At 40.4% G+C, this 22,897-nt stretch overlaps 2 protein-coding genes across 4 annotated transcripts; both read right to left on the reverse strand.

Moving 5' to 3' along the window:
• Nucleotides 1-1,959: 1,959 nt before the first annotated feature.
• Nucleotides 1,960-4,336, reverse strand: car15 (carbonic anhydrase 15). Its single transcript, XM_053339473.1, is given in 10 exon segments — nucleotides 1,960-2,184; nucleotides 2,259-2,419; nucleotides 2,508-2,574; nucleotides 2,666-2,758; nucleotides 2,861-3,006; nucleotides 3,094-3,270; nucleotides 3,915-3,944; nucleotides 4,043-4,125; nucleotides 4,225-4,282; nucleotides 4,285-4,336. Coding segments are annotated over 10 exon segments (1,092 nt in total).
• Nucleotides 4,337-5,182: 846 nt separating this feature from the next.
• Nucleotides 5,183-20,852, reverse strand: dgcr2 (DiGeorge syndrome critical region gene 2). 3 transcript variants are annotated; one of them, XM_053340303.1, is made up of 11 exons: nucleotides 20,464-20,852; nucleotides 14,264-14,296; nucleotides 13,116-13,238; nucleotides 10,331-10,417; nucleotides 10,009-10,219; nucleotides 9,429-9,505; nucleotides 9,141-9,323; nucleotides 8,854-9,057; nucleotides 8,346-8,498; nucleotides 7,736-7,972; nucleotides 5,183-7,647 (listed from the first exon to the last, which is right to left on the reverse strand). In XM_053340303.1, the coding sequence occupies exons 1-11, from the start codon at nucleotides 20,543-20,545 to the stop codon at nucleotides 7,415-7,417; spliced, it is 1,623 nt and encodes a 540-aa protein (XP_053196278.1). In that variant the 5' UTR covers nucleotides 20,546-20,852; the 3' UTR covers nucleotides 5,183-7,414. The 3 variants fall into 3 exon arrangements, with proteins under 3 accessions (XP_053196278.1, XP_053196277.1, XP_053196276.1); XM_053340302.1 differs by lacking the exon at nucleotides 14,264-14,296; XM_053340301.1 differs by lacking the exon at nucleotides 14,264-14,296 and having other exon boundaries at nucleotides 8,794-9,057.
• Nucleotides 20,853-22,897: the final 2,045 nt, after the last annotated feature.

The raw sequence follows: 22,897 nt of genomic DNA on the forward strand, positions 1-22,897 counted from the left end.
TACGTGAAATACGTAATATATGGACTCTTAGAAGATCAGCAGTATATGTGTGAGGATTCCACCATTCATATCTAAAACTACCTTAATAGAGATTTGCTTTTAACTAAAGTCAGAAAGGTTTGTACTTGATTGCTTCATAAGGATTTTGCATGCAGTTTCTAAAGTTTTGAAATATTGTATTGAAAGATTCACTACAACATACATTTATGTCTGTGACTTATCCGTACTTTGATTTTGAAGCAGTATTTTCACTGAGTTTCACTGCTGGTGCGCATCAGCATCTATTCAACACCTGCTGACTTGTGATTTTAATATTTCATGCCGCTGACACACCTCAACCGCAAAATAATGTTCAACTCACTGGAGCTTTTTTGCATGATTGCCACGGCCTCACAGAACTGGACATAATGCAAATAGGGAAAGCAAATGTCTCTCAGTACCTCAAAAACAACAACAGCAGACATGACATGGAATAAAACATGCTCATTTATTGTTTGAATACAGAAAATGTTATAATACATTCAGTAAAAGAAGAAATATGAAACTGTGAACTTGAACAGTGACATTAAAGTGTCTGGTTCATATTTGATATTCAATATTTCAGGTATTTTTTGTTGTTGTTGTTTTTTTGCAGTCATTTGCATGCTTGAAGTCCTTTTCTGCATGCTGCTGGTTTACACTAATGCTCAGGGGGGGTCTGGGCAAATATGCAAATTTAATTGACACACAGACGCTGATGCACAGCCACACACACCGAATATTTTGCATGCTGGGTGCAGGAGAGCTGGCTCATTAGCAGAATAATACCTCCACTTCATTTTAGGTCTACCCTTAATGGGCTCTTTGTCCCTTGATATGCCTTTTTGACTTGCCACAGCAGGAGAAGCACAGGTGTAATTAATAACCTTAACGATGGCTCTTTTCCATTTGAGTTCATCAGCAGGTCATGTCAGTGAGCCCGCATGCCAAATGAAAAAGGTAACGCTTATAAACATTATTATGACACCTGTGGTTTTCCTGTAATGACATGTCAAGTATCAGCCGCGGAGGGACTATTATAGGAATACCTTGCTACAGTATACCAGGCGTTGTAGTTTGTTTGGGGTTATAAATAACTTTCTTCTTCTTCTATTGAAATCCCAGCTGACATTCTCAATTAAAAAATTAACAACAATAGAAAGAAATGAATTATCCAGTGATACTCAGACTATTTTGGTCTGTCAGCCAGTCCACCACTTTGGTCCAGACTGAAAAATCTCAGTTAGATGGTCTGACATGAAATTTTCTAAAGATGTTGATGGTCCCCAGAGGATGAACCCTACTGACTTTGGTGATCCCCGCATTTCTCCATTAGTACCACGATAACCTTGACTTTTTTGGTCTTTTATGAAATATCTCAACGACTTTTTTCAGAATTTTTCTAAAACTTTGCTTCATGACTATGCAAGATTCATGACATTTCCAGCTGTACTGGGTATTTAGGAAATATTAGCAGGCTGCATGCATTTTAATATTTGTGGAACAACCTCTGACATCTCAGCTAGCTAACTAACACTAAATGAAAAGATGGTGTATGGTGATGGTGCATTAAACATTTTCAAGAGCAAGCTATAAATTCAACAGGTTATAAATGCATATAAAACACATTTCAATGCAAGTCTTCAATTCACCTTATTAAATTTGTTAGTAGGCTAAATACACAAATGGAGTTAAATAGATCCTGTAGACAGCAGGACACACTCATAAAACATTTAGTAACAATTCAACACATTACAGTACTTTTCTTCACAGTTTGTTTTTTAATATTCATTCTTTGCTGGAGCATTTCTACTGATGTGAGAACTACACGGTACCTCAGGTTCAAATAAGACTCTTGACTAATTCCTAGATGTTGCTTTGAGGATAAACTGAGTGTCAAAAACATGAATTGATCTTTGTTTTTAGTGTTTCAACAAGGCGCTACTGTCCAGAGATAAAGCCTGCCAACAAAATGATTTGAAGCAGATGTACTGTCACAGCTGACCTGAGGGGACAACTCGCCATCCCTCTGAGAAGTTTGGCCTCTTTGGATCCAGAGACAACACGACTGAAGGTGGGGTGGATGTGTCTGAAGTTGTTCTGCAGAGGTGTGACCTGCTCTGCGTCCTCCTCTGTGGAGAAGATCTGTGAGGTGAACTGAGCCAGCTGAGGAGGAAACAGAAACGTCATTCACAGCACTCAGGTGGACCAGATGATTTGAAATGACTTGAGAGACCTACCTGAGACCATGAGATATAGACGGGGACTTCATACAGGGTCCAAACAACCACCGGAGAACAAGGAGGAGTGGTGAGGCTCCCGTAATAACGATAATACTGACTCATGTTGTGCTTCGGCAGAAGGCTCATCAGGGGAAATGGTTTCACTTTAGCAGTTTGGCCTTGGGGAAGGACACACAGCCGTAATTAGAACAGGCACAAACAACAGGAAAGAAGCAGAAAGGACTGAATTTTTGTCTTTCTTCCAACCTTTGTAAGCAACAGAGGACAGTTTTTGTGATATGTGTCCAAATTGCACATTGTCTGCATAAACAACCTGCAAAAAAACCCAACACAATCAGGATGTTTTTGAGGGAAAATAACAATAAATGCTATAAAATAAAAAGCAGGTTTGAAATTCAACTAACATCAATGAAGAATCCAAGAACAGCAAGGCCAGTTGGATCATCCAAGGCCGCTGACATATTCGGGTGGATGGACTTCATGTTGACAACATGCATCTGGCAATTAAATAAAAAAAGACTTTTAAAGACATTAAAGAATAGCTGCACTGCATCAGTTGGTTTGTGACAGTGTAAAGCTGTCTACTGACCATACTGTACCTCCATTGGGTATCTGCGTCTGTCCATCGTGTGCTCTGAGCCATTAGTAGCCGGGCCCCCCCAGTGGAAGTGCAGCTGGATTGTGTGGTACACATCTGGGAGGCCTCCACCACTCACTGACATGCCGTTGCCAACCTGCAGCACGACTGCGAGCATAAACATGAGATCACCAGCTCAAACAGACAATAACACACACACATACATGTCTGTGACAGCATCTGCAGTATATTCACCAGAGTGTCCGTCATTCCTTAGCGTCCAGTGGCCTGTTTGGATCACGTCAAAGCCCTCCAGATGTAAAGACCCCAGAGACTCATTTCTGGTTATCTGGTGGTCCAGATTGATAGGGGAGTGGTGCTCTTCAAGTAAGGGGTGACATGACGGGAACGTGTCTCCCCAAGCATAAGGATCTGAGGGTGTTAGGGTGTCAAATTATTGGAATTGTACAATTTTAGTGCAATTTTCAGTTTTTCAACAACTGTTTTCAAGGTCAAGAGTGGGCAAACTCCATCTGCCCAGGAAAAATCATGTGATCTGACAGAAAGCTCCAGAACAGCTACTAAATGTACTTTTTTGTTAGTATTAGAAAGATACTGTTCTGCCAGTTAAAAGTAGATTACTTTGTTCCTCACTTCTTTCTGGTCTTTACTTATTTTCTAATGAAATACTCAAAGGTTAATCCTCTTGGGGCCTTTAACAGATATTCAAATGTTACAATCAGAGGACTTTAGAGTAAAAAAAATCATGTATTGGATAATATAAACACTTTCAGTCTGTAATGAGGAATCACAGACACTGCTTCATTTTAAGGTTGTACCTGCCAAACACATCCCCACAGTTACATTTAGATATAATTTAAATGATCAATGATAGAAACAGATAACTTCTTCAAATTGTATAAAATCACTACAACCTTTTCAGATGAATAATGTCTTCAGTTGACCAGTAAGATCATCTAAATTATTTACACACGAGGTAACACACAGTTTTACTATTGACTAAGATATTATAGTCTATGAGTTGCAGTTATTTAACATCAAAATGTGTTACTTACCACAGTGTGGTTCATTATAACAGTAATCATCTGGAACATAAAAATAGCAAAATGTTGATGAGCATAAATTCTCTGTCCTATTATCTTAATGACACATACACAATGTATTTAGTCTGTATGGTCCTCACCTGAATCAACGTACGAAACAACGATCACCAGGAGAACAGCAGCCAAAATCATGATGGGATACCGCAGCATGACGACTCCAGACAGGTGTCAGTATCTGAGGTAGAGGCGAGCAGCAGTGCGACGGAGGTGAAAGCCGAGTTTTATTTATTCTCCCAGTCTGATCAGTGAACCGTGTCATTACCAGTCTAGTGGTCTTTTTCTGATCAACAGGCTCATTGATGCAGGGACAGCTTCACTTCACCCCCCCTCCCTCCTGCCAGCAGAGATGCCCAATGACTAGTAACAAGACCCATTCATCCCTTCACCATGGGAAAGGATGTGTGGCACACTGAATGAGAAGGTAACATTTATTTATGTTTAAAAATACTGAATTGTTTTTTTTTAAAAAGATAAGGTGGAAACATAAAGAACTCCTTCCATCACTCCATGTGAAAGCATTTTATGTACATTTATTGTACAACACCATAAAAAGAAAGAGGTGATATTCAGATTTCCTTTCAGTAAAGTGAGTAATTGACATTTTAAGCTTTTATATAAATGACTTGAAAACCTTCTTTCCAAAATGTGAAAAATTAAGAAACTGTCCACAAATTTAAGATATAAAAGCTCAGATTCATATTATGACATGACCATAATTCATCTTTAAGTAGTGTTACGTTTTCCCACTTGCTCATAAATCCAATCATGATGAACAGCTCAGCGTTAAGTGTTACGTCTCTCCCATCCAGGAATAGATTATGTGATTCTGTCACTACTTGGCCCGTGTGAACAAAGCCTCTTTTCTTCAGCGACAATGCTCTCCAGCAGGGTATCACTATCTCTGCTCCGGCTGCTGCCTTGATGAGTCACAGCAAGGTGCGCTATATCCACTTTCTTTAAATTATCTGAATCTTTTGATTGCTGCTGTGGGTTGGATTTAATCAAGATGACCTCCACCTCACTGTTAGAGGGGGAAGGGGGGATTTCCCCCGAATCACACCGTAATCCACTTTGGCATTTAGTCGCTGCAGGCGGAGGAATTTCCTAAACAAGTCACACAGAGCAGCTGAATGTCGTGATTGATGAAGCTCAATGTAAAGTTCAGTCTGTGCTCACACTGACGCAGGAGTCGTCCTTCATGGTGCAATTTATTTGGCATTTGATTAGATGTACATCTAACTCAGAAAAACACAAGCCACCAAACCCTGCCCTGCAAATTTAAAGGCTATGAAATAAAAGACAATGAAAATGTAGCATCTGTTGTTTTTATACATAAAACATTTCAAATCCAGTAAAATTAGTCATCACACCGTCATAGTCTAGCACAGAAACTACAGTGGAAATGCAGCTGTTTGGGTTGTGGGCAGGTTTTTCAATGCATACAGAGATATTAAACAATATGCAAAAAGTCTTTGAACCTACTGTACAGGACTGAACGTTTTGGCTAAAAATGTCTCCATTAAAAAAACAAAAAAAAAACTGAACAAAACAAAACAAAAAGGAAAAATCTCCCAGCATGCCAAAAGATAAAAACATGCACTGCAGGTCCAAAAAGCAAAGTTGAGAAATAAAACCAAACAAACTTGATGAAAAAGAAAAAGAAAAAGAAAATCCAAACCAGTACACCATCTTCTATACACACATGCACACGTTACTCTTTTCAACAGTTTATGAGAACATGAGTTTGTTTGCTGGATAATCCGGTGGATTGTCAAAAGCCAAAAAAACTCAAGAAAAATGGGGGGGGGAATAAGCTTGAGAAAGTATTAATAATAATGTTTTATACACACAATACATTCAAACATGAGATACGCAGATGCTCACACGCACAGTTGCTGTTTTTCTGGAGGCAGATGAAAAGCAGGCTGAATGCTGGTGGTTGCGGGTCACTCTGACTCCGACCTGAGGGTCTCAGGCCCGTCGATCTGACTCCTTCATTCTTGTAAAATTCATCCTTGAGTGGATCAAACGATTGTCGTCATAACAGGGGGAGGGGGGAGGGGGGGCTAACTCATTCCTAATATACAGTTTATACTTTTTCTTTTATTATAATTTTTTTTTTTTTAACTGCGATCCCATTGAGAAACTATAACAGTTCAGACCCGTCAACACCAAAACAGAAACAGACTCACAGCTACAGTCAGTGACGTCACCTTCATCAGTAGCTGAAAACATCATCATAACTGAGATCACATACAAACATGTCAGCTGTTGAGGGGCAGCATCCAAATGTGACACCTGACAAATGATTTTCCCAAAAAATGTAAAAAGAAAAAAACAAACTTGATTTAATAAAACAGATGAGTGTGCAAAACATTGAGCAAATACATAGCTGATAATAAAGTAACAATGGGACCATCTGCATGATTCAGTGACTTCATGATTGGAAATGTTATTTTAAACAAATTGACTTTTTTTTTTTTTTTTTTAATTCAATGGCAGGATATTGTCTCTAATCTTAACACACATACACTCGAAAAGCTTCATCACTTTTCTGGCTGATCAACGGGGAGTTTAGACTGTTTCTGTCTCATGATAAAACAATCAAGATTACAGCCCGCGGTCATAAATTATCAAAAGAACACAATACCAAACTCAGATTTATCAGTACCACAACATTCGTTGATCCATAATGCCTTGTGCCAGCATTACCTTATAAAAACCCTTATAGGAGGAAACTAACCGTACCTTTTTGCAATGTTAAACTACAAAACACCTTTTTCTGCAAATGTGCGCTATAAACCTGGAAGACAGTTTCATGTATCAGACTAATAAGAAAATGAGGGGACAGCAGGTTTTTTATGAAAGAAGAGACTGATGAGAATGTTATTGTAGCCTGGAGACGGAAAGACAGATTCAAATTAATCTGTTTGAGCGACGGCATGATGCAAACAAAAAAAAACAAAAAAAAAAATGCACAAGGAGCACAAGCTGGCTTCATTGTCCGTCTGTCATTCTTTGCTTTGTGCTGGACACACACAAGTATAACAAATCTGACTGGCACAGACCTGAGGGGGTATTTACATCAGGGCTTCTCGACCAATCAGGCCGGCTCTGAGATGTTTGGAAAGCTTTGTTCAGTCGATGCGTTAAAGTAAAAGTGCAGCCATCTCTTAATGTAGTGTTTGTCTCCTCTGTACAGAAACAGTCCTCTCTGCTCCTTTTTGATGCCACTGTCTGACTGCAGAGCCTTCTCAGAGTGCACCTTAAAGAAGCGGGCGGCTCCACCTCCTGATATGCCTGTACAAACTTTAACTCTCCTCTCTGCAGTCAGCATTTTTGATAAACGACAGATCAGTCCGCTGCGTCCTCTCCCGGCGCAGTGGGTGGAGCAGGACAAACTCGTGACCTTCCTCAACCAGCAGGGAATGTCCTGCTGTCCGTCCACAGTCCTATACCATGGTGCTGAGGGAGGAGGCGCAGTCTGCGGGCATGGGAGCGGGGGTGTGGCCATCTGTCGGAGTGTCGGGCCCCACCAGGAGGGTGCTGCTATCTATGGAGTCCTCCCTCTCCTGAGAGGACGGCGCCAAGTTTGGCAAGGGAACAGAGGTGTTGGAAATATCGGCCTGGAGCCCGTCTACCATGACGTTCATCTGGCTTGGCACCATGGGAACCCCGCTATGACCTGCAGGTAGCGACAAAGAGAGGGAATAAAGACTCTTTTCTGTTCATAACAAGATAGATGAATGACTAAGGAAAGGCTCTGCACCTACCAAGATCCACGTAGAGGAGGCTGTCTGGGTTGATGGAGGCTTCGTATGGGGGAGGGGGGTCATCGGGGTGCTGGATGTCGGGGTATTTGTAGGCTGCGTATGGTGGAGGAGGCTCTTGAAAATGGAAAGCGCCGCCCTCTCCATCATCAGACAAATGCAGGGGAGTGAGGCCAGTGCCAAAGGCATCCGGGCCATAGTCAAAGCCTGGTACTCGTCTTCCAAGGTTAAAGTGGTGCACTGAATAAAAAACAAAAAAACAAAAACAGAGACAGGATGATGTGAAATGACTGCTAGACAACACTGGGAACGCACAAAAGCATCAGCCTTCATTTACAGCATAAATTTACTTTGCAAGAAAAAGGAGAGGCTGTTATGTGACTCAGACTTTATGGAAATGGCTAAATGTTTCCATCAATAGCTGCTGAGAGTCTGAACTGTTTAATAAGCAATGACTCAAACTTTGTCTATCACAGAATCTGAAAATAACAAAATAAAGTCAATTGTGCTGTAGTTACAATGTTTAACTGACACTAAGTATGACAGGAAGACCTTTTTAAATAACTCAAGTATTATGATTTAGAAGGGTGTGTAAGAGAGGCTTAATGCTTACAGTTTCCACCAATCAGTGTTTCGATGCGTTCTCGCCTCCGCTGACGGAGTCTGTGCACCATGAAGAGCAGCAGAGAGAGGATGAGGAAGGATGAGATGCAGCTGACGATCAGTCTCATCCCACTGGCCATGGAATCAAACAGACTGTTTCCATCTGAATAAAGAAAGAGACAAAAATTACAAAATGGCAATATTACTTTTGTTTAAAATAATAAAGTTGTTCATCTCTTGAACACAGTGTGAAATATCCCAAAGCAACAGCTGACAGAAAGTCTAAACCTGCAGTAAATCACAGACTGTGGAAGTGAGAGGAGCTCCACCTTGTGGAACTGTGAGCACTGATATCACTTTAAAATGACAATGTGAGGCTCCAGGAATCAAGGTTAAAGGTGTTTAAGCATCCACAACCACAAACTGCTGACAGAATGTTCTTCTGCACAGGAAATTACTTTGATTAGATGAAACACTTGAGAAGAAACACTGCTCTGGTCCTTGGGGTGCCTCAGTACCTGGATCCAGGCAGGTGAACTTGCAGCACTCTTTGGGATCTTTGCGGAAGTGCTGGCATCCCTGCGGCCTCTCACACAGCGCAGCCACGCACATCTCAGGCTCGCCGTCATGACACGTGCAGCTCAGACAGGGGTCGTCCCCCTTAGGAGTGAAGTAGTAGCCCTCATTAACCACGTTGTCTTTTATATCCACACACGTTTGTCCTGTTGGGGAAATATAACATTAGGACAAAAGGTCTAAACATATGACAGGAGCTAAATAAAACTCTGATGAAATGAGCACATACTCCTCTTGCAGAGAAAGGGGAACTTCTTGTAGCAGTTCTCAGCGTGCCAGCTGTGCAGACCTCGTTCATTCATGCTTTTGATCTGAAACCGCTGAAGCTGGGCGCAGAAGACATTGTCCTGTGTGGGTGACGCCTCCCCAAAACTAGTTAGACCCTCAGGTGGGAGAAACACCTGCATCGACCCTGCTCAGGAAAAAAATAACAACACAAATATTTGAAGCATTACAACACTCAAGTTACAGATCAGTAGTTTCCATTTTTTTAAAAGAGCAAATAAATCTTTAATACCTTTATATGCTACCTCCCAGCGACCCTCCACAGAGTGGTTCTGATTGGTGATCACATACTGGTAGCCCACCCAAAACCTTAAAGAAAAGAAAATAGCAATAATGTTTTCATGTACAAAGTAAAATAGTTCATACAACAATCCACAGAAAATACTGAGCACTTTCAACTGCAGCTACTGGCCACTAGATGGCATGCAACAAAGCACAGCATCATCACTGACACCACCTCTGCTGGAACAGGCTGATAACACCTGACTGCAAAGTTTATATCATAAAAAAGGTCACTGGGGGAAACATGGGGTTTGTTAGGAAGAGAATCAGACAGTAAACTTAAAAGGTTTTATCCCCTAGACACTGAGTTTATCTTCTGTGACTGAATTAAAAGCCTGATGGTGATTTCAAGCATGCATTTACAGCCAGTTAAAGGAGTTCACCACACTAATGTATTAATCTATAAATGTCTGTAGAAAAATCACAAACTTCTTATTACACAAGAAGAACATCCAAACAAGAAGTTGCACCATAGGTACCGACAATTTCTAACATTTTTCAAAATAAAATACACTTAAGTTAAAACTCACTTGCACTGGTCTCTGCGTTCACAGACTTTGTCGTCAAAGTCCACCTCGATCTTCAGTATGAACTGCAGCTCCTCGTTGGTAACGAACGTAGCCAGTGAACCGTTTACTTTCTGACAGGTGTCCACAGCCTGCCAGTAGTTTTCATTCCTCAGGTAAACTTTGTAGCAGCTCGCCGTCTTCTCGTAGTGATGCCACCCGCTGGGGCATTTCTCTGAGGATGGGGGGAAAAAAAGACACTTGAGCATTGTGGTTGATAAAAGCCGGAAACGTAATCAAGATGCAGACTCAACAACCGTATGATCAACTTCAGTTAAGTGCTTACTGTTGAAGCGTACAGGCTGAGCCACACCGATGACATCTTCCACCTGGTCGTATCCGTTCCCGAAACGAAACCTCTCTTCTTTTATAGCTGCAAAACAAATAACTCAAGGTCAATCGGGGTGGACTGTTTTTCCCATCCTTCTATTTTTGTATTCATTATAATAAAATTCTGCTGAACTGTGAATCATCTTTGGAGTGGACATATTGGTTTATATTGTGTAACCTGTTAAAAGCCTGTGATGTAACGAGGCGCTGTCAGGTTTTGAGTCCACAGACACAAAGTATTAGCCAGCAAGAATGAACCGCTTCTCATTTGTTTGATAGTCCGACATACACATAGATAAACTGTGTAAGCTGCTTCTGACACTTTTTTATTTGTTATCTGTGTGTGCAGGTATTTGACAAAAACCATAGAAGTCAAAATATCCATTGATAGCTCTTAAATAATTTCATCCTTCACTTCATTATTCACTTCATGTGCTTCAACATTTCTTCCTGTGCTGCATACATCACTTAAGATGCCAATTTAGCAACATGACATTTGTGTGATGGCAACAATCTATGTCTCAAAAACAAGATAGAGGAAACTAATGCAGATTTGAAGAGGATAAAAGCAGAGCCAAATTCAAACAGTGCAGATTGTGTCTGTTTGTTGATTCATTTTCTACAGCGATTCAGCTTTTGGTTTTTGCTACCCTTTTTTTTCTTCCTTCTCCTCCCTCAAGCATAATATGTCATTTGCCTATTTAAACCTGTTTTTCCCTTATTTGTACCACCTTATTCAGTCTGATTGAGCCAATAAAGCTTCACTGAATTGAACTGAGGGGAAAACTTCAGCGTTGTCTGCATTCAACACAATCTTGAATCTTTCTGTAAGGAGGCTGAGATGTGGCTGACGTCAGGATCAGTCTCCTGTGAATATACCACACTCAATGCTTTAGTGAGTCGTCTGTTTTATGCAACATTGGGAGGACGGGAGGGGAGCCTGCTAAAAATAACAAAAAAAAAAAAAAAAGAGAGAGATCCATCACTGTGCCACTTTTTGATGTAAAATTTATGAAATTGGTGAAATACCAACAGCTAGATTTGTTTTAAATGTACTTTTCTTAATTTAGAAGTGCTGTTTTTTTTTTTGTAGCACTAAAAATTAAAACAAGAAGGACGTCTGCTTATCAAAAGAGGAAACAAGAGCAAACATTAGATTTGTCTTTTTCATACAGGCTGATTTTCACTATTACTCATGTGCTGAACATGTAATTATTTAGAGGAACTATTGTATCCTAAAAAACTAAAATAATTATAGTGCTGCACTTGACTCATTTTTTACAGAAACTGTATGTGCTGACAGAAGAGGCACAGAGCAGACTGACAGGTTACAAAAACAACAATGGGGCTTTTCTCTGCTGCACTGTTTGAATTATTAAGGAAGCGAGAGCAGCTCCGCAAATTCAGACATTAAACTCAACTGAAAATATAACTGGTGACATTTTGGAAATCTAAAAACTAATAGCTACAATTTCTTTATGATAAATATTTCTATCTTACTTTTGTTTGTTACTCTTTCCTACATATTTAGACTGTAATACTAATGCATGTTGTATTAATGTACAATAACAGAGACTGCTTGCTATGCTTATATACACCCTGCAGCGTGTTTTTTAGTGTATTTTGTAATGCAGTTTCCTCTCTTCAGTTTTCTGCATTATGAGCTTGAATAGTTTCATCTGCTGTTTGTCTTGCTGGAATTTGTGTGAAGGATTTCTTCTCCGTGCCATGTTATTCAACAAAGAGCTAACTAACAAACAAGTTGATTGATTTGGGTGCGTGCTGTTGATTTAGTCGACAATAAGACCTCACTGAGGCAAAGTCGAGCAATGTTTGAGGTTTTCATGCATTTAACCGTGAAAGCACAACAACTGCACATTAGAAACAGGCTTAAACATAATGTTTGTTCCTCCTGATCACACTGAATAGACTCAATGTGCATTTGTGTTAAGTAGCTATTTCATTGCTGAATAAACAGTGTTCAGTTCTGTTGTTTCTGTCTTAAACAATTCCTGCTTTTCTCAAGAACGAACAATGTAAAAAAAAAAAACTGTTGTTGGCAGGGCTGCAGGGTAACTCCATGCATGCACAGCTATTGCTGTATGGAGGTCACATGCTGTGCTCAATCCTTTCAATAATTCCCATTATGCCATCAGAAATCTGAGGATAAGGTCTCTCTTGGATTTAAGAGGAAAACAATAGGATTTCGGTCAAAAGGCTTTGTGCTGAAACGTCGATGCGGTGTTGAAGAGATCAACAAACAGTAAACAAAAACACAGACACATGTGCAGCCACTCAGAATTAAACCCGGCCTCCCTCCGCCATCTGACGCTGTCAGTCCAGAGCTGCTGGTCTTGCATTCTGATTCACTGTTGGCTGCAGACTTAAAACCTCGACTGAGCTGCTAAGTAAAAGCAGACCAGCTGGATTGAACTGCGTCTGGGGGTCCTCTTGTGTCCCCACTGTTTCCCACGCTATGAGTGTTTCTGGGTCATCTACCAATTCAGTCAGGGACACATTTGTGATCTACATACATCACTTAACATCTGAGTATTTCTTGATTAGATCTCAGTGTCTTTAAAGTATTATCTCTGTGCTTTCACAACTGTGTGTCCAGAGCTGTGACCCCTCCGTCCAAGTGTGAAAAGGTGTCCAGTGTTGCTATTCTTTCCAGAAATCAATGGCGTTCTGGGTGTTAGGTAACAGCGTGGCTGTAAAAGGGCTTAAGTGAATATACTCACGGGGACAGTCCATCTCGTCGCTCTTGTCCTCACATGCTGTCCAGCCGTCACACTGCCAGGACATTGGGATACACTGCATCTTCCCACTGCGGCAGGCAAACTGCCCAGGGCTGCAGCGCTGCTCTGAAATACGACAAGAGAGTTTGTGTGGTCATACCTGCACGTGACTGAACCCGTTTCTATACAAGAGAAAAACCTTTAAAGCCAAGAGTCTGAGGAGGACTGAATGAGGCCATGTGAGATTTTACGGCGGCTAATAAAACGAGAGATCTTAGATGGTGATGAGGTGAAAATTAAGGGCAGGGAATAGATAAACGGATTTTTAATGTTCCTCCTGAGAGCCAAAGAAAAAAAAAGAGCAGAACTAAATGAACTCGACCAGCAGCGAGTGGACACTAAAGTGTAACATAATAGACATTTCCTGTCTGCCTTTTTAGCTCATTCCCAAATTCAATGCTCAGAGACGACAACGAAGGGAAAAGAGATAATTGGTCGGACTTAGAAAAGGGATCCTGGCAAAGAGGAAAATCTGCAGCAGCTGATAACTAAATATGTTCAGTTTAGTTCCAATGAAGTTACAAATCCAACAAAACATCATTTTTCTGTTCGATCGATCATGTCGTTTTATTTAAAAATGACACCAGTGAAAATAAGCCTGCAGGAAAGTGGTGGACCTACAGCAGACACACACTTACACACACTCTCTACAGGCCCCCCCTTTTTGTCCGCTTTATCCTCCGGCAACACCGTTTGTGCTAAGTGGGTCTCCACGCCATGTGTGATTAACATAAAAAGACGCCTTTGCATCAGAGCTGCCAGCGTCGAGCCTCCCTCATGTGATGAATGAGCAAGTCTACTGAGAGGCTCAAACTGGACCCGGCAACATTATTGATCACGAGGGGAGGGGGCAGGGGGGGGGGGGGGCAGAGAAAGTTCAACTGTCATTATCTTGTTTTGAAATAAGTCGATAGATAAACTTCATTAGCTGCTATAAAATGATTTAGAGTAATGAGGGAGGGCTCTGTTTCTAACTACTTTTTAATGTGAGACATTAAGATAATAAAATAATCACAAGTCTTTTCAAATTAAAAAGGAGCCGTCTATAAAAAGACCAGACAGCTACACTCAAACACATTCAGCTTGCTTACCTGACAATAATCTTGCCAGAGCTAGCCGCGGACCTGAAACAAATAGAAACAATAGAGTGAACTATCCTGTATGTCAATGTGCTGCCAATTTCTGGTTGTTGTTGTTGCACTTGAGCCAAAAAAGGACAATATTCATCCTGTTGCGTGTGAGGGAGGCTGTTATTTCTGCTGTCAACACTTCTCTGGTGTTGGTCAGTGATTTTCTCCAGCTGCTCATGCAGGACTGGCTTTATTAAACCAGCTGTTCTGGACTAGTCACTACAGGTGGTTTTTTGTTTACTTACGATGAAGCTAGACCACCCACTCACCTGACAAATAAGGCGACACTAATTTACTTAGGAAAACCTCCGAGCTATTTCAAGGCTGTCACTGTTGTTTCATCTGTGTACCAACAGCTTCCGTACATGTACTCAAACACACACAGAGAGCCACGTCAAACCTACTCTGGGCTTTAATACACTGATCAAATAAAACAGGTCTTTAAGATGTGTGGTTACAAATGTACTGATAAATTCAGATGTCCCGTAAAAGATCAGACTTGATTAAGACTTTCCAATCATTACATTATATTATAATCACACTGCAGAGTGCAGCCTCACCAATAGTGTGTTTTTTTAAAAGGAAATAACCATTTTCCAACAGTTTTTCACTGGACTTAAATTTAGTAACGTTGGAGGATGGAGAAAAGTTAACAAACCTAGTTTCTATCAGGTCTGAGAGTTTCCAGTTCAAAACGTTAACATGGTGATTTCTGAGGGCTTTAACCATTATCCCACTGGTCCCAGTTTAAACCCATGTGAGGTTGCGACAGCCAGCTAAAGCTACATTAAGCTGTGTTCTTATTAACTAGAAATGAGGTGAAAAAAAAAACAAATATTCACCATCTATGTTGAAAAAAGTAAACATTTTAAAAGGTGGACATTAATGCATATCGCCTTCGCCAATGACATCACCTTGTCTTAGTTAGCACTAAGTGGATTGAGACGCATTACAGGCCCGTCCGAGTCTCCAGAGACTGAACGCATTACCGCTGATCTCATCAAACCTGAATATGTGTCAAAGTGATGGATAACATTAGAGACCTCACATCCCAAAAACATTAGAGAGGGGTTGTGATGTTAATAATTGATCTAATAACTGTTTGTGAATGGATGAGACTCAAAGATGCTTGCAGCTCTTAAAGATGACAGGTTTTTTTAAGATCTCTGACGGATAATAATGTGAGAATATAATATCAGTAATAATTAACTCACACTCTCACACTGGTTACTAATTATCTGCACACATCAACACTTTATTTAGATGAGCTTTAAACACTTTCACCTGAGCCTTTTCTTTGCCTGTACGTCTGCCAGCTGATGAAACAAACCCTTGTGGCTCTCGTTGAGTTAAATCTTATTTCTTTCAGGGCTAAATATATATATTGCCTGATTTATGTCTGATTTATGCCTTCTGACGCACCTGAGCTCTGTTTGAGTAAACTCCTGCTGCCTGCAGACATCAATAATTATGCTTTCTGTGCCGCTGAAACATCCATGAGTACAATTTATTCAGATACCTGTGGCGTAGCGCTCTGGGTTATCAGCACAGCTACCAAGATTAAAAACAGCCTCTATCTAAAGCTGCAACGGCTTCATGATGAAGTGCACTTCCTCTGCCATTATCTGAGCTGCCTGGTGATCGGAGTGTCTGAATGAGCTCTGATCAACAGCTGATTGAAAGCTCGTCTTTAGCTGCTTGTTTGGCAGGGATGTCACATACTTAATAAAGGTTAATGTGTGGATTTTTGTTTAGAGGCAAGACAGAAGAAGAATAAGAGGGAAAGGAGGGAGACGGCTAATGGCTTATAATTAACTACAAGAAGTCCAGTGTGAGATATAAAGCAAAGGCCTGTTAGTACTTCTTAGATTGAGGCTAAAAACCAAAACAAGCCTTTAGAGTCAGGGGCCTGCGACTGCTGGAGTATATCAGAGAAACTAGCTTTACTTTTTCTTTTAAATCTCTCTTAAAAATGCACTTTTTCTCCCTCTTTAATTGGTTATTCATGTGTTTTAGTGATTCATACATCAATTTTCATTACTAAAATTACAATTCTACTTTATTTATTGTCATTTATCTGGTATTTACTCTTGTTTTATGTGTTTGTAAAGCACTTCGTCGCTTGTTTCTGAAGAAGTGCAGTATGAATAAAGTTTCTTATGGGTTTGTGTGATCTCTCTGTGAAGGCCAGGGGCGAGCGGGATAACAAAATCGAGGCTATTTCTTTCACAAGCTTTGAATTTTGTGTCTACAAATGAGTGAGTGCTGGCTACCCTTAGAAAAGTCAGCCTCTGCCTCTCTTACGTAACGGACAGGAAAATACAATAAAGAATAAGAGACTGCCCGAACACACTCTCTCTCTCTCTCTCTCTCACACACACACACACACAGCCACTGATGATTCATATCAACAAAGTATCTGTTAAAAGCAGTGAGTGGGTACAGGCATTCATTTCTTTTTTTCCCCCATCTTTATATCTCACATTTAAAAATCCATTTATTTTCTCAGCACTGAGCAGATAAAAAGCACTTACAAGTCAAACTGAACTGTTTCCCACAAGCGTTAACAGTTTTATTTCTTTGTTGGAGCGGACGTGAGTCAATATTTAATATGTTTTAATAGAGATATGATTCATTTTAATCATCTGAAGTATTAAAGAGACGATAGGGATGATCTTTACTGACGTACAGCATAACATAATCCGTCTTGGAGGGACGTCAGGTACGAGGCTCATATTCTCATCCTGTCTGAACTCTCTCTGGCCTGTGGCACCCGTCGGTCTCCGTTTCGCCCTGACATTTCCGCTTCCTTTCACAAGCTCCCCCCCCCCCCGCTGCTCGACAATACGGGACGGCAGCTCGGACAAGATGTTTCAAACCGTTTCAGGTGCTGGCGTAAAAAGCGGTACGCTCGAGCCAGAAATGTGTAGAAGGTCTTGGCTGTCCCGCAAGCTCTCTGTAGCAGGAAATAACTCTTGTGTGTTCCTCTGCTCTTTGCTAATGTAGGCCCGATAAAACACAGCTCATTAAATACTTAACCTGGCAGAATAACGTTCATTTTCCAATATTTAGTGTTTTCTGTTTTATTGCAAAGTGAAATATTTATTTAACACTTTAATTTTTTTGGTGGATGATTTAAACTCTTTTTAATAACCTATTTAAAGATGATAGTTAAGCAGTATGTATGACTCGATGTCTCTTCATGAAAGAACATACAGTATGAGGAATAAAACAAGGATAATTAGATGAAAACTCATTAAAAGAAATGACAGAGGAGCAATAATTCAGCCTGATATTTGAGGAAGGCTTATGATGAATTTACAAGCTGTGTAATCTTCTCTAATGTGGTGCTGTTAGCTTAATTACCAAAATAAAAGATATTTTTCTGATGTTTACTTCAGTAGTTTTTAAATAAAAGTAAATACATGTAATAATTAAAGAGTGTATTTCCAGTCTGCTTCATCTAGGTCACTGCAATTTGGGTCAACTGCTACTGGGGTGTCGTCTGTGGGGTATCAGGTGAGAAAAAACTAATCTGACTGGTGTTGACGGATGATGCCGGCCAAATGTTAAACTGACTGTTCCATGCACCGTTAAGATCACGGCCTTTCGAGAGACCAGGTTAGCAGTGTTGAGCCTCTTTACACTTATTCTGAATCTGGACTGAAGTAGTCTGGACTAATCCAGGCTTTGCAATTGGCCTACAAGTGGTCTGTATGAGACCTAAGAGCTGCCTCCAGCTTCTATATGGTTGTTGTGTTTAAGTGAGAACATCCTGACAGGAAGTATTTATGTCTGAACTTCTGGCCCTGAATTTAGTAGCAGCTGAGATGGTGATGGACAATTTATTTCTGATCACATCGTATCCATTAGTGGGTTTAAACACTAAAATCCACCACAGACCAAACACTGTGCTTACAACTGAGTCGCCTTGTTATGTGTAGATGGTCATATCCATTCCTGTTATTGCATTTCTGACTTACTGCTGCAATACAAGGTAGTGTTATGTGTAACATGCATGCATGAGAAACTAGCTGAGTCACATATTTTGTTTTAAAGTGTCGTTAGCCTAACATGCATACACATTTTTCTACCTCAATGTTGCCTGGCCCACATGTTAAAATGCAGAAGTCTTTGAGTTTGGAAATCAGATAAGTCAAATAAAAAAGTTTAATTTTGATCAAAATCAAATACTGATTAGTGATTTGGAGGTCTGAAGCAACAGCTGCAAGATTTATGCACTTCTGCTAATCAGATTGTGTAAGACACTGTGTGACATGAAACTTTTTTAACTGAATTATGTTACAGCAAACTGGATTATTCTTCAGCTTAATGTCCAAGTCATGCAGGCATCAAGCTTCAGGCCCTGCACTTGATGTGCACCAGCATGCCCTACAAAAGCACATCTTTTATACAAGAAAAAAACTGCGACCTCAGCATAAAGGCCACAGTATCACCCAAACAACTGGCATTGGTTTCAAAACAAGTGAAGCTCAGGAAACAATTTGTATTTGTAAAAAGTATTAGGAAAAAGGATGAAATATGGATGGATTTTTTAATTTCACTCATATAAACAAAAAGGTGTTTGCTCAAGAACAGCCCAGCAAATAATTCATTGCATTCACCTTTGAAAAGATGCATAATGACAGTTGATTACACTCTATAATTGAGTGAAATGAACCACAGAGAGTCTCTTAATACAAACTCAATATCTGCCCGAGAGCTAACCCTGCAACACAACGTAACAATGACAAGCGTGCTGTGTTTTTGTTGTGTAATATGTTTTCAGAGCAGGCCGTCGCTGCTCTGGATTGAGCCAAACTATTTCTGTTGTTATCCTATATAAGTTGAATTTATACATTTCTCCATTCACATCCAACTTTGAGGATCACAAGACAGAGCCTTAAGGAAAAACCATGTGATGCATCTGTATTCCTGCAGATTAACTGCATCCAGGGATTCAAAGTCAGAATATGTGCTTTTTAAAGACAAATATATGTTTAAAATCTCAAGTAGACTAGACACAATATTGTACTGGAAGTGGACAGATTTTGCAGGAAGGGATAATGTTGTTTTACTCTTACATCGTGTACTATCATCTGTCTTATATGTTCTGCAGCTGTGACAAAATATCAACCTGGGATGCTTTCTTCCCCATTTCGACATATTGACTCATAAGTCACGTAAATGTGTTTCAAGGCATTTTCATGAGTGTTATGACAACTGTATGGCTGTGTAATGCCGTGTTTTGCCAACCCCTGCCTTACATGTTTTATATGTCCCTCTGCTCCAACACACCTGATCCAAATGAATGCCTCCTTAGATCAGGTTTCTGCAGAGCCTGTTAAACAGCTGATCATTTGAATCAGATGTATTTAAAAAGAAGGAAACATCGAAAAAGAAAACTTGCAGGAGAAGGGTTGCACCAGGACCAGAATTGGGGGATAAAAAAAAGGAGACACTGGTGTAATGTAATAATCTGTTATGTTTAAGTGTGCAGCTTAAGGATGAGTCAATGAGAAGCAGGGTGTTTTGATGCAGGAGCATGAATCTCTGACATGCATTTCAAATCAGAGCTTCACAGCTAAACGGAGACCAAGCAAAATGATGTAGTGAAGAATAAACAGTTTATACACACGTAGAGGACTGCAGGCACCCGCCCTTTATTATAGGAGTCGAGATATAGCTTTATGATAGTTTCCCAAAACAGCTGTAACAGTTAGTTAATGTCAAAACTACTTCTAAAAAAAAAGAAAGAGAGGAGACGGTCTTTATATGGGGGAAAAAACAAATAGCGCTGACTGTGTTTTTCCAGAAAATGCTAAGGCTAAGTAAAGTAAAAATGGGCAGCACTCGTTAGGTGTTTGTCGCTTATTATTTATCGAGTGAAGCTTTAAGTTTAAGGAAAAATTATTTTCTACCACAGTGCCGAGAGCAAGCGGACAAACCACGCCGTCCAGCAGCAGCGGAGCAGCGGTGGAAAACCCCACCGGAGCCCCTGGTTCCTCTTGCTAGGCCTCCTCTCTCCTGATATGCCTATAGCAACGCAGCTGTAATCCCCCTTTCTCCCACTTTCAAACAGGGGATGTGTGCAAAGGAAAGAAGAAAAAAAAACACAACAAAAACACACACAGAAAAAAAAAAACTTGGGATTTATTTACCTGTCCGTGGCGGGTCCGTTAATGTGAGGACGAAGAGAAGAGAGAAGAGGACGAAACTGCTGCTGTCAGCCTTTGGCAACATTTATCCTCCATTCATAGTAACTCCTCTATCCAGAAATGTAAAAGATATAACAGAGAGACGGATCTGCGCCGCCGTCGACCTCTCCGGGTTTATAACGTTGAGCAGTGGACTCGATTTACGCCCATTTTTATGCTCTCAAAGCGGATATTAACGTGGGAAAATAAAGTCCGACACGCATAGTCTTAACACACGGTGACAGTACAATCTGGACGGGCAGCTATCGGCGGCCAGCTGGCTCCTCCGGTACCGTCCTCTGCTGCTCCTGCTGCTGCTGCTGCTCGGTGCGAAGCGGCTCGGATCCAAGATGGCTGCGTCGTCCCATCACAACAATCCCAATCATGCAACGCACAGGCTATCAACCGGAGGAGCTGCCTGGGCGGAGTTGAGCCGATTATACTCAGCGTGACACACGATAACCAAACGTCTCTGTGTGTGTGTGTGTGTGTGTCCCTTTAGATTTGACAAATCAAGGCCAAAATATAATAGCTGCTCGAGCGCAGTCCATCACAGCATCATGAGAGGGGCTGTTTTCTACTCACCCGCACACACAGGAGGACTTGGATTAAAGTGTGATTGCACTGCTAATTAAAAAAAGCTAATGACATGTGACAACATCACTTAACCTAAGGTCACTAATGGACACAGCTCCACATCACCAGGCTCTCCAATTAAGCAGATATGTATTCTAAAATCTCCTCCTTAAGTTTTTTATTTTACTCAAAACACTCAGTGAAATAAGATTTTCTTTTTCTTTCAGATCCTTTGTGACAAACCCTAAATCTGTCATGTCATTTTCTATTTTATGGCCCTTCTTCCCATCATTTGACCTTGTGAGATAGCCCGTGGGTCAAACTTCATGACTACAATGACCAAAAAAGGTTGAATGCCTGTCTCTGTCTTTGAGGAAGTATCACAGCCCACTATTGTGATCATAATAGAAGACATCTAATGTCTTAACATCTGCTCTCAGGCTTTCGTGTGCACATGATTTGTGTGTGTGTGTGAAGAACCACAATCATACTGTCACAAGTCACAAGACACAATTCAAACAGCTCAAAATGAAACAGAAGTTGTACCAACTCTCCTAAAAATCCACAGATGCTGCTGTGTCCTTTTATCCACGAGCATCCATACTAATCCATGCCATCTATCAATAATCTCACAGTATCAGTCATCTATAACCAGTTATGAAACTCGTGTTGAGAATCAAAACCCGCTGACACTTTCAGGTTTGCCTTAAAACAATACTCATACGCCCATAGGCACACTGAAGAAGTCATGATCATTGTAATCATTCCTGCTGTGAATATAGGCTGTGAAATGATCCCCTCCTGATGTGACTCAAATATAAAACATGGGGGACAATACTGACAATCCTTATTCTGTGCATAAACGCAGTCTTAAATTCAGCTGTAGCCAAAATGAGACTAAAGCAGTCTCAACAAGTCCTTCTAGTACAAATTTCTATTTTATTCCTCCAATGTAGCTCACCAAGAAAATGCTGTCTCTGTGGAAACATAAAGGGAATTTCTTATTAAAAAAACCTGTACTGCTAGAAGATACCCACTAGGCTCAGACAGCTGAAGCCTCACATTAGCTTCAGCTGGAGTTTAAAATGCATTTTGGCACAATGTTACACTAGTAATGAATTGTTTTGTGGCCACTATGGACATACGGAAAGAATAATAGCGACCACTAACGCTTTTAAAGTACACACAGGCGTGCAAGCATTGTTTTAAAGTAGATAAAGATGTATCATGAACATTAAACGGAAATCAATTTGCGTGTTTGTCTAAGTAAGTGTACACAGCTGATTTAAAATGTATGACTCAACTCCTGGATGCCATCTTTTATGAAAACACTTCCAGATGAATTATGACTCCCCTGAGAGGGTAAAGTTGTAAATCAAGCATCAGCAGTTTGCTCATCTTCAACACAGCTTCAACTTTGTGTCCTCTAATGTTCAGAAAAACAAGACTGAAGCCCTGCTGAAGTATTCCTGATTGTAGTTTAAACCCAGAACCGTATGACTAGGTCTGTACTTTTGAAGCAAACTTTAAAATAAATAAATAAATAAGGAATAAGGTTGTTATTCACAGTTCTGTTGGACCACCAGTAGGAGACAGAACTGTTGATATATGGCAAGATATTCTCTTGCAGACCATTTTACACCTAAAAAGGTCCAAATTCATTATAGATGTTTTAAAGGTGGACCAGTTGTATGTTCCTGGGTCCAGTTCTGCCTATTTCACTTTAAATTTTAAACTTGATGGATAAATGGCAAAAAGAAACATAGAAAAACATTAATCATGAGCTTTCTAACTGAAGCCCAGAGCCCCCCCCCCCCTCCCC

Source organism: Scomber japonicus, chromosome 19, assembly GCF_027409825.1.
Source record: "Scomber japonicus isolate fScoJap1 chromosome 19, fScoJap1.pri, whole genome shotgun sequence".
In the NCBI taxonomy this organism is placed as follows: Eukaryota; Metazoa; Chordata; class Actinopteri; order Scombriformes; family Scombridae; genus Scomber; species Scomber japonicus.

Bases quoted from the DNA above. Each gene is read 5' to 3' on its own strand.
- dgcr2 (XM_053340301.1), bottom strand. From the start codon at position 20,545: ATGTTGCCAAAGGCTGACAGCAGCAGTTTCGTCCTCTTCTCTCTTCTC. The intron at 13,239-20,463 runs GTAAATAAATCC...GTCGTATTTCAG, and splicing joins AACGGACCCGCCACGGACAG to AGCAGCGCTGCAGCCCTGGG. The intron at 9,324-9,428 runs GTATTAAAGATT...TTTCCTGAGCAG, and splicing joins CTGGGAGGTAGCATATAAAG to GGTCGATGCAGGTGTTTCTC.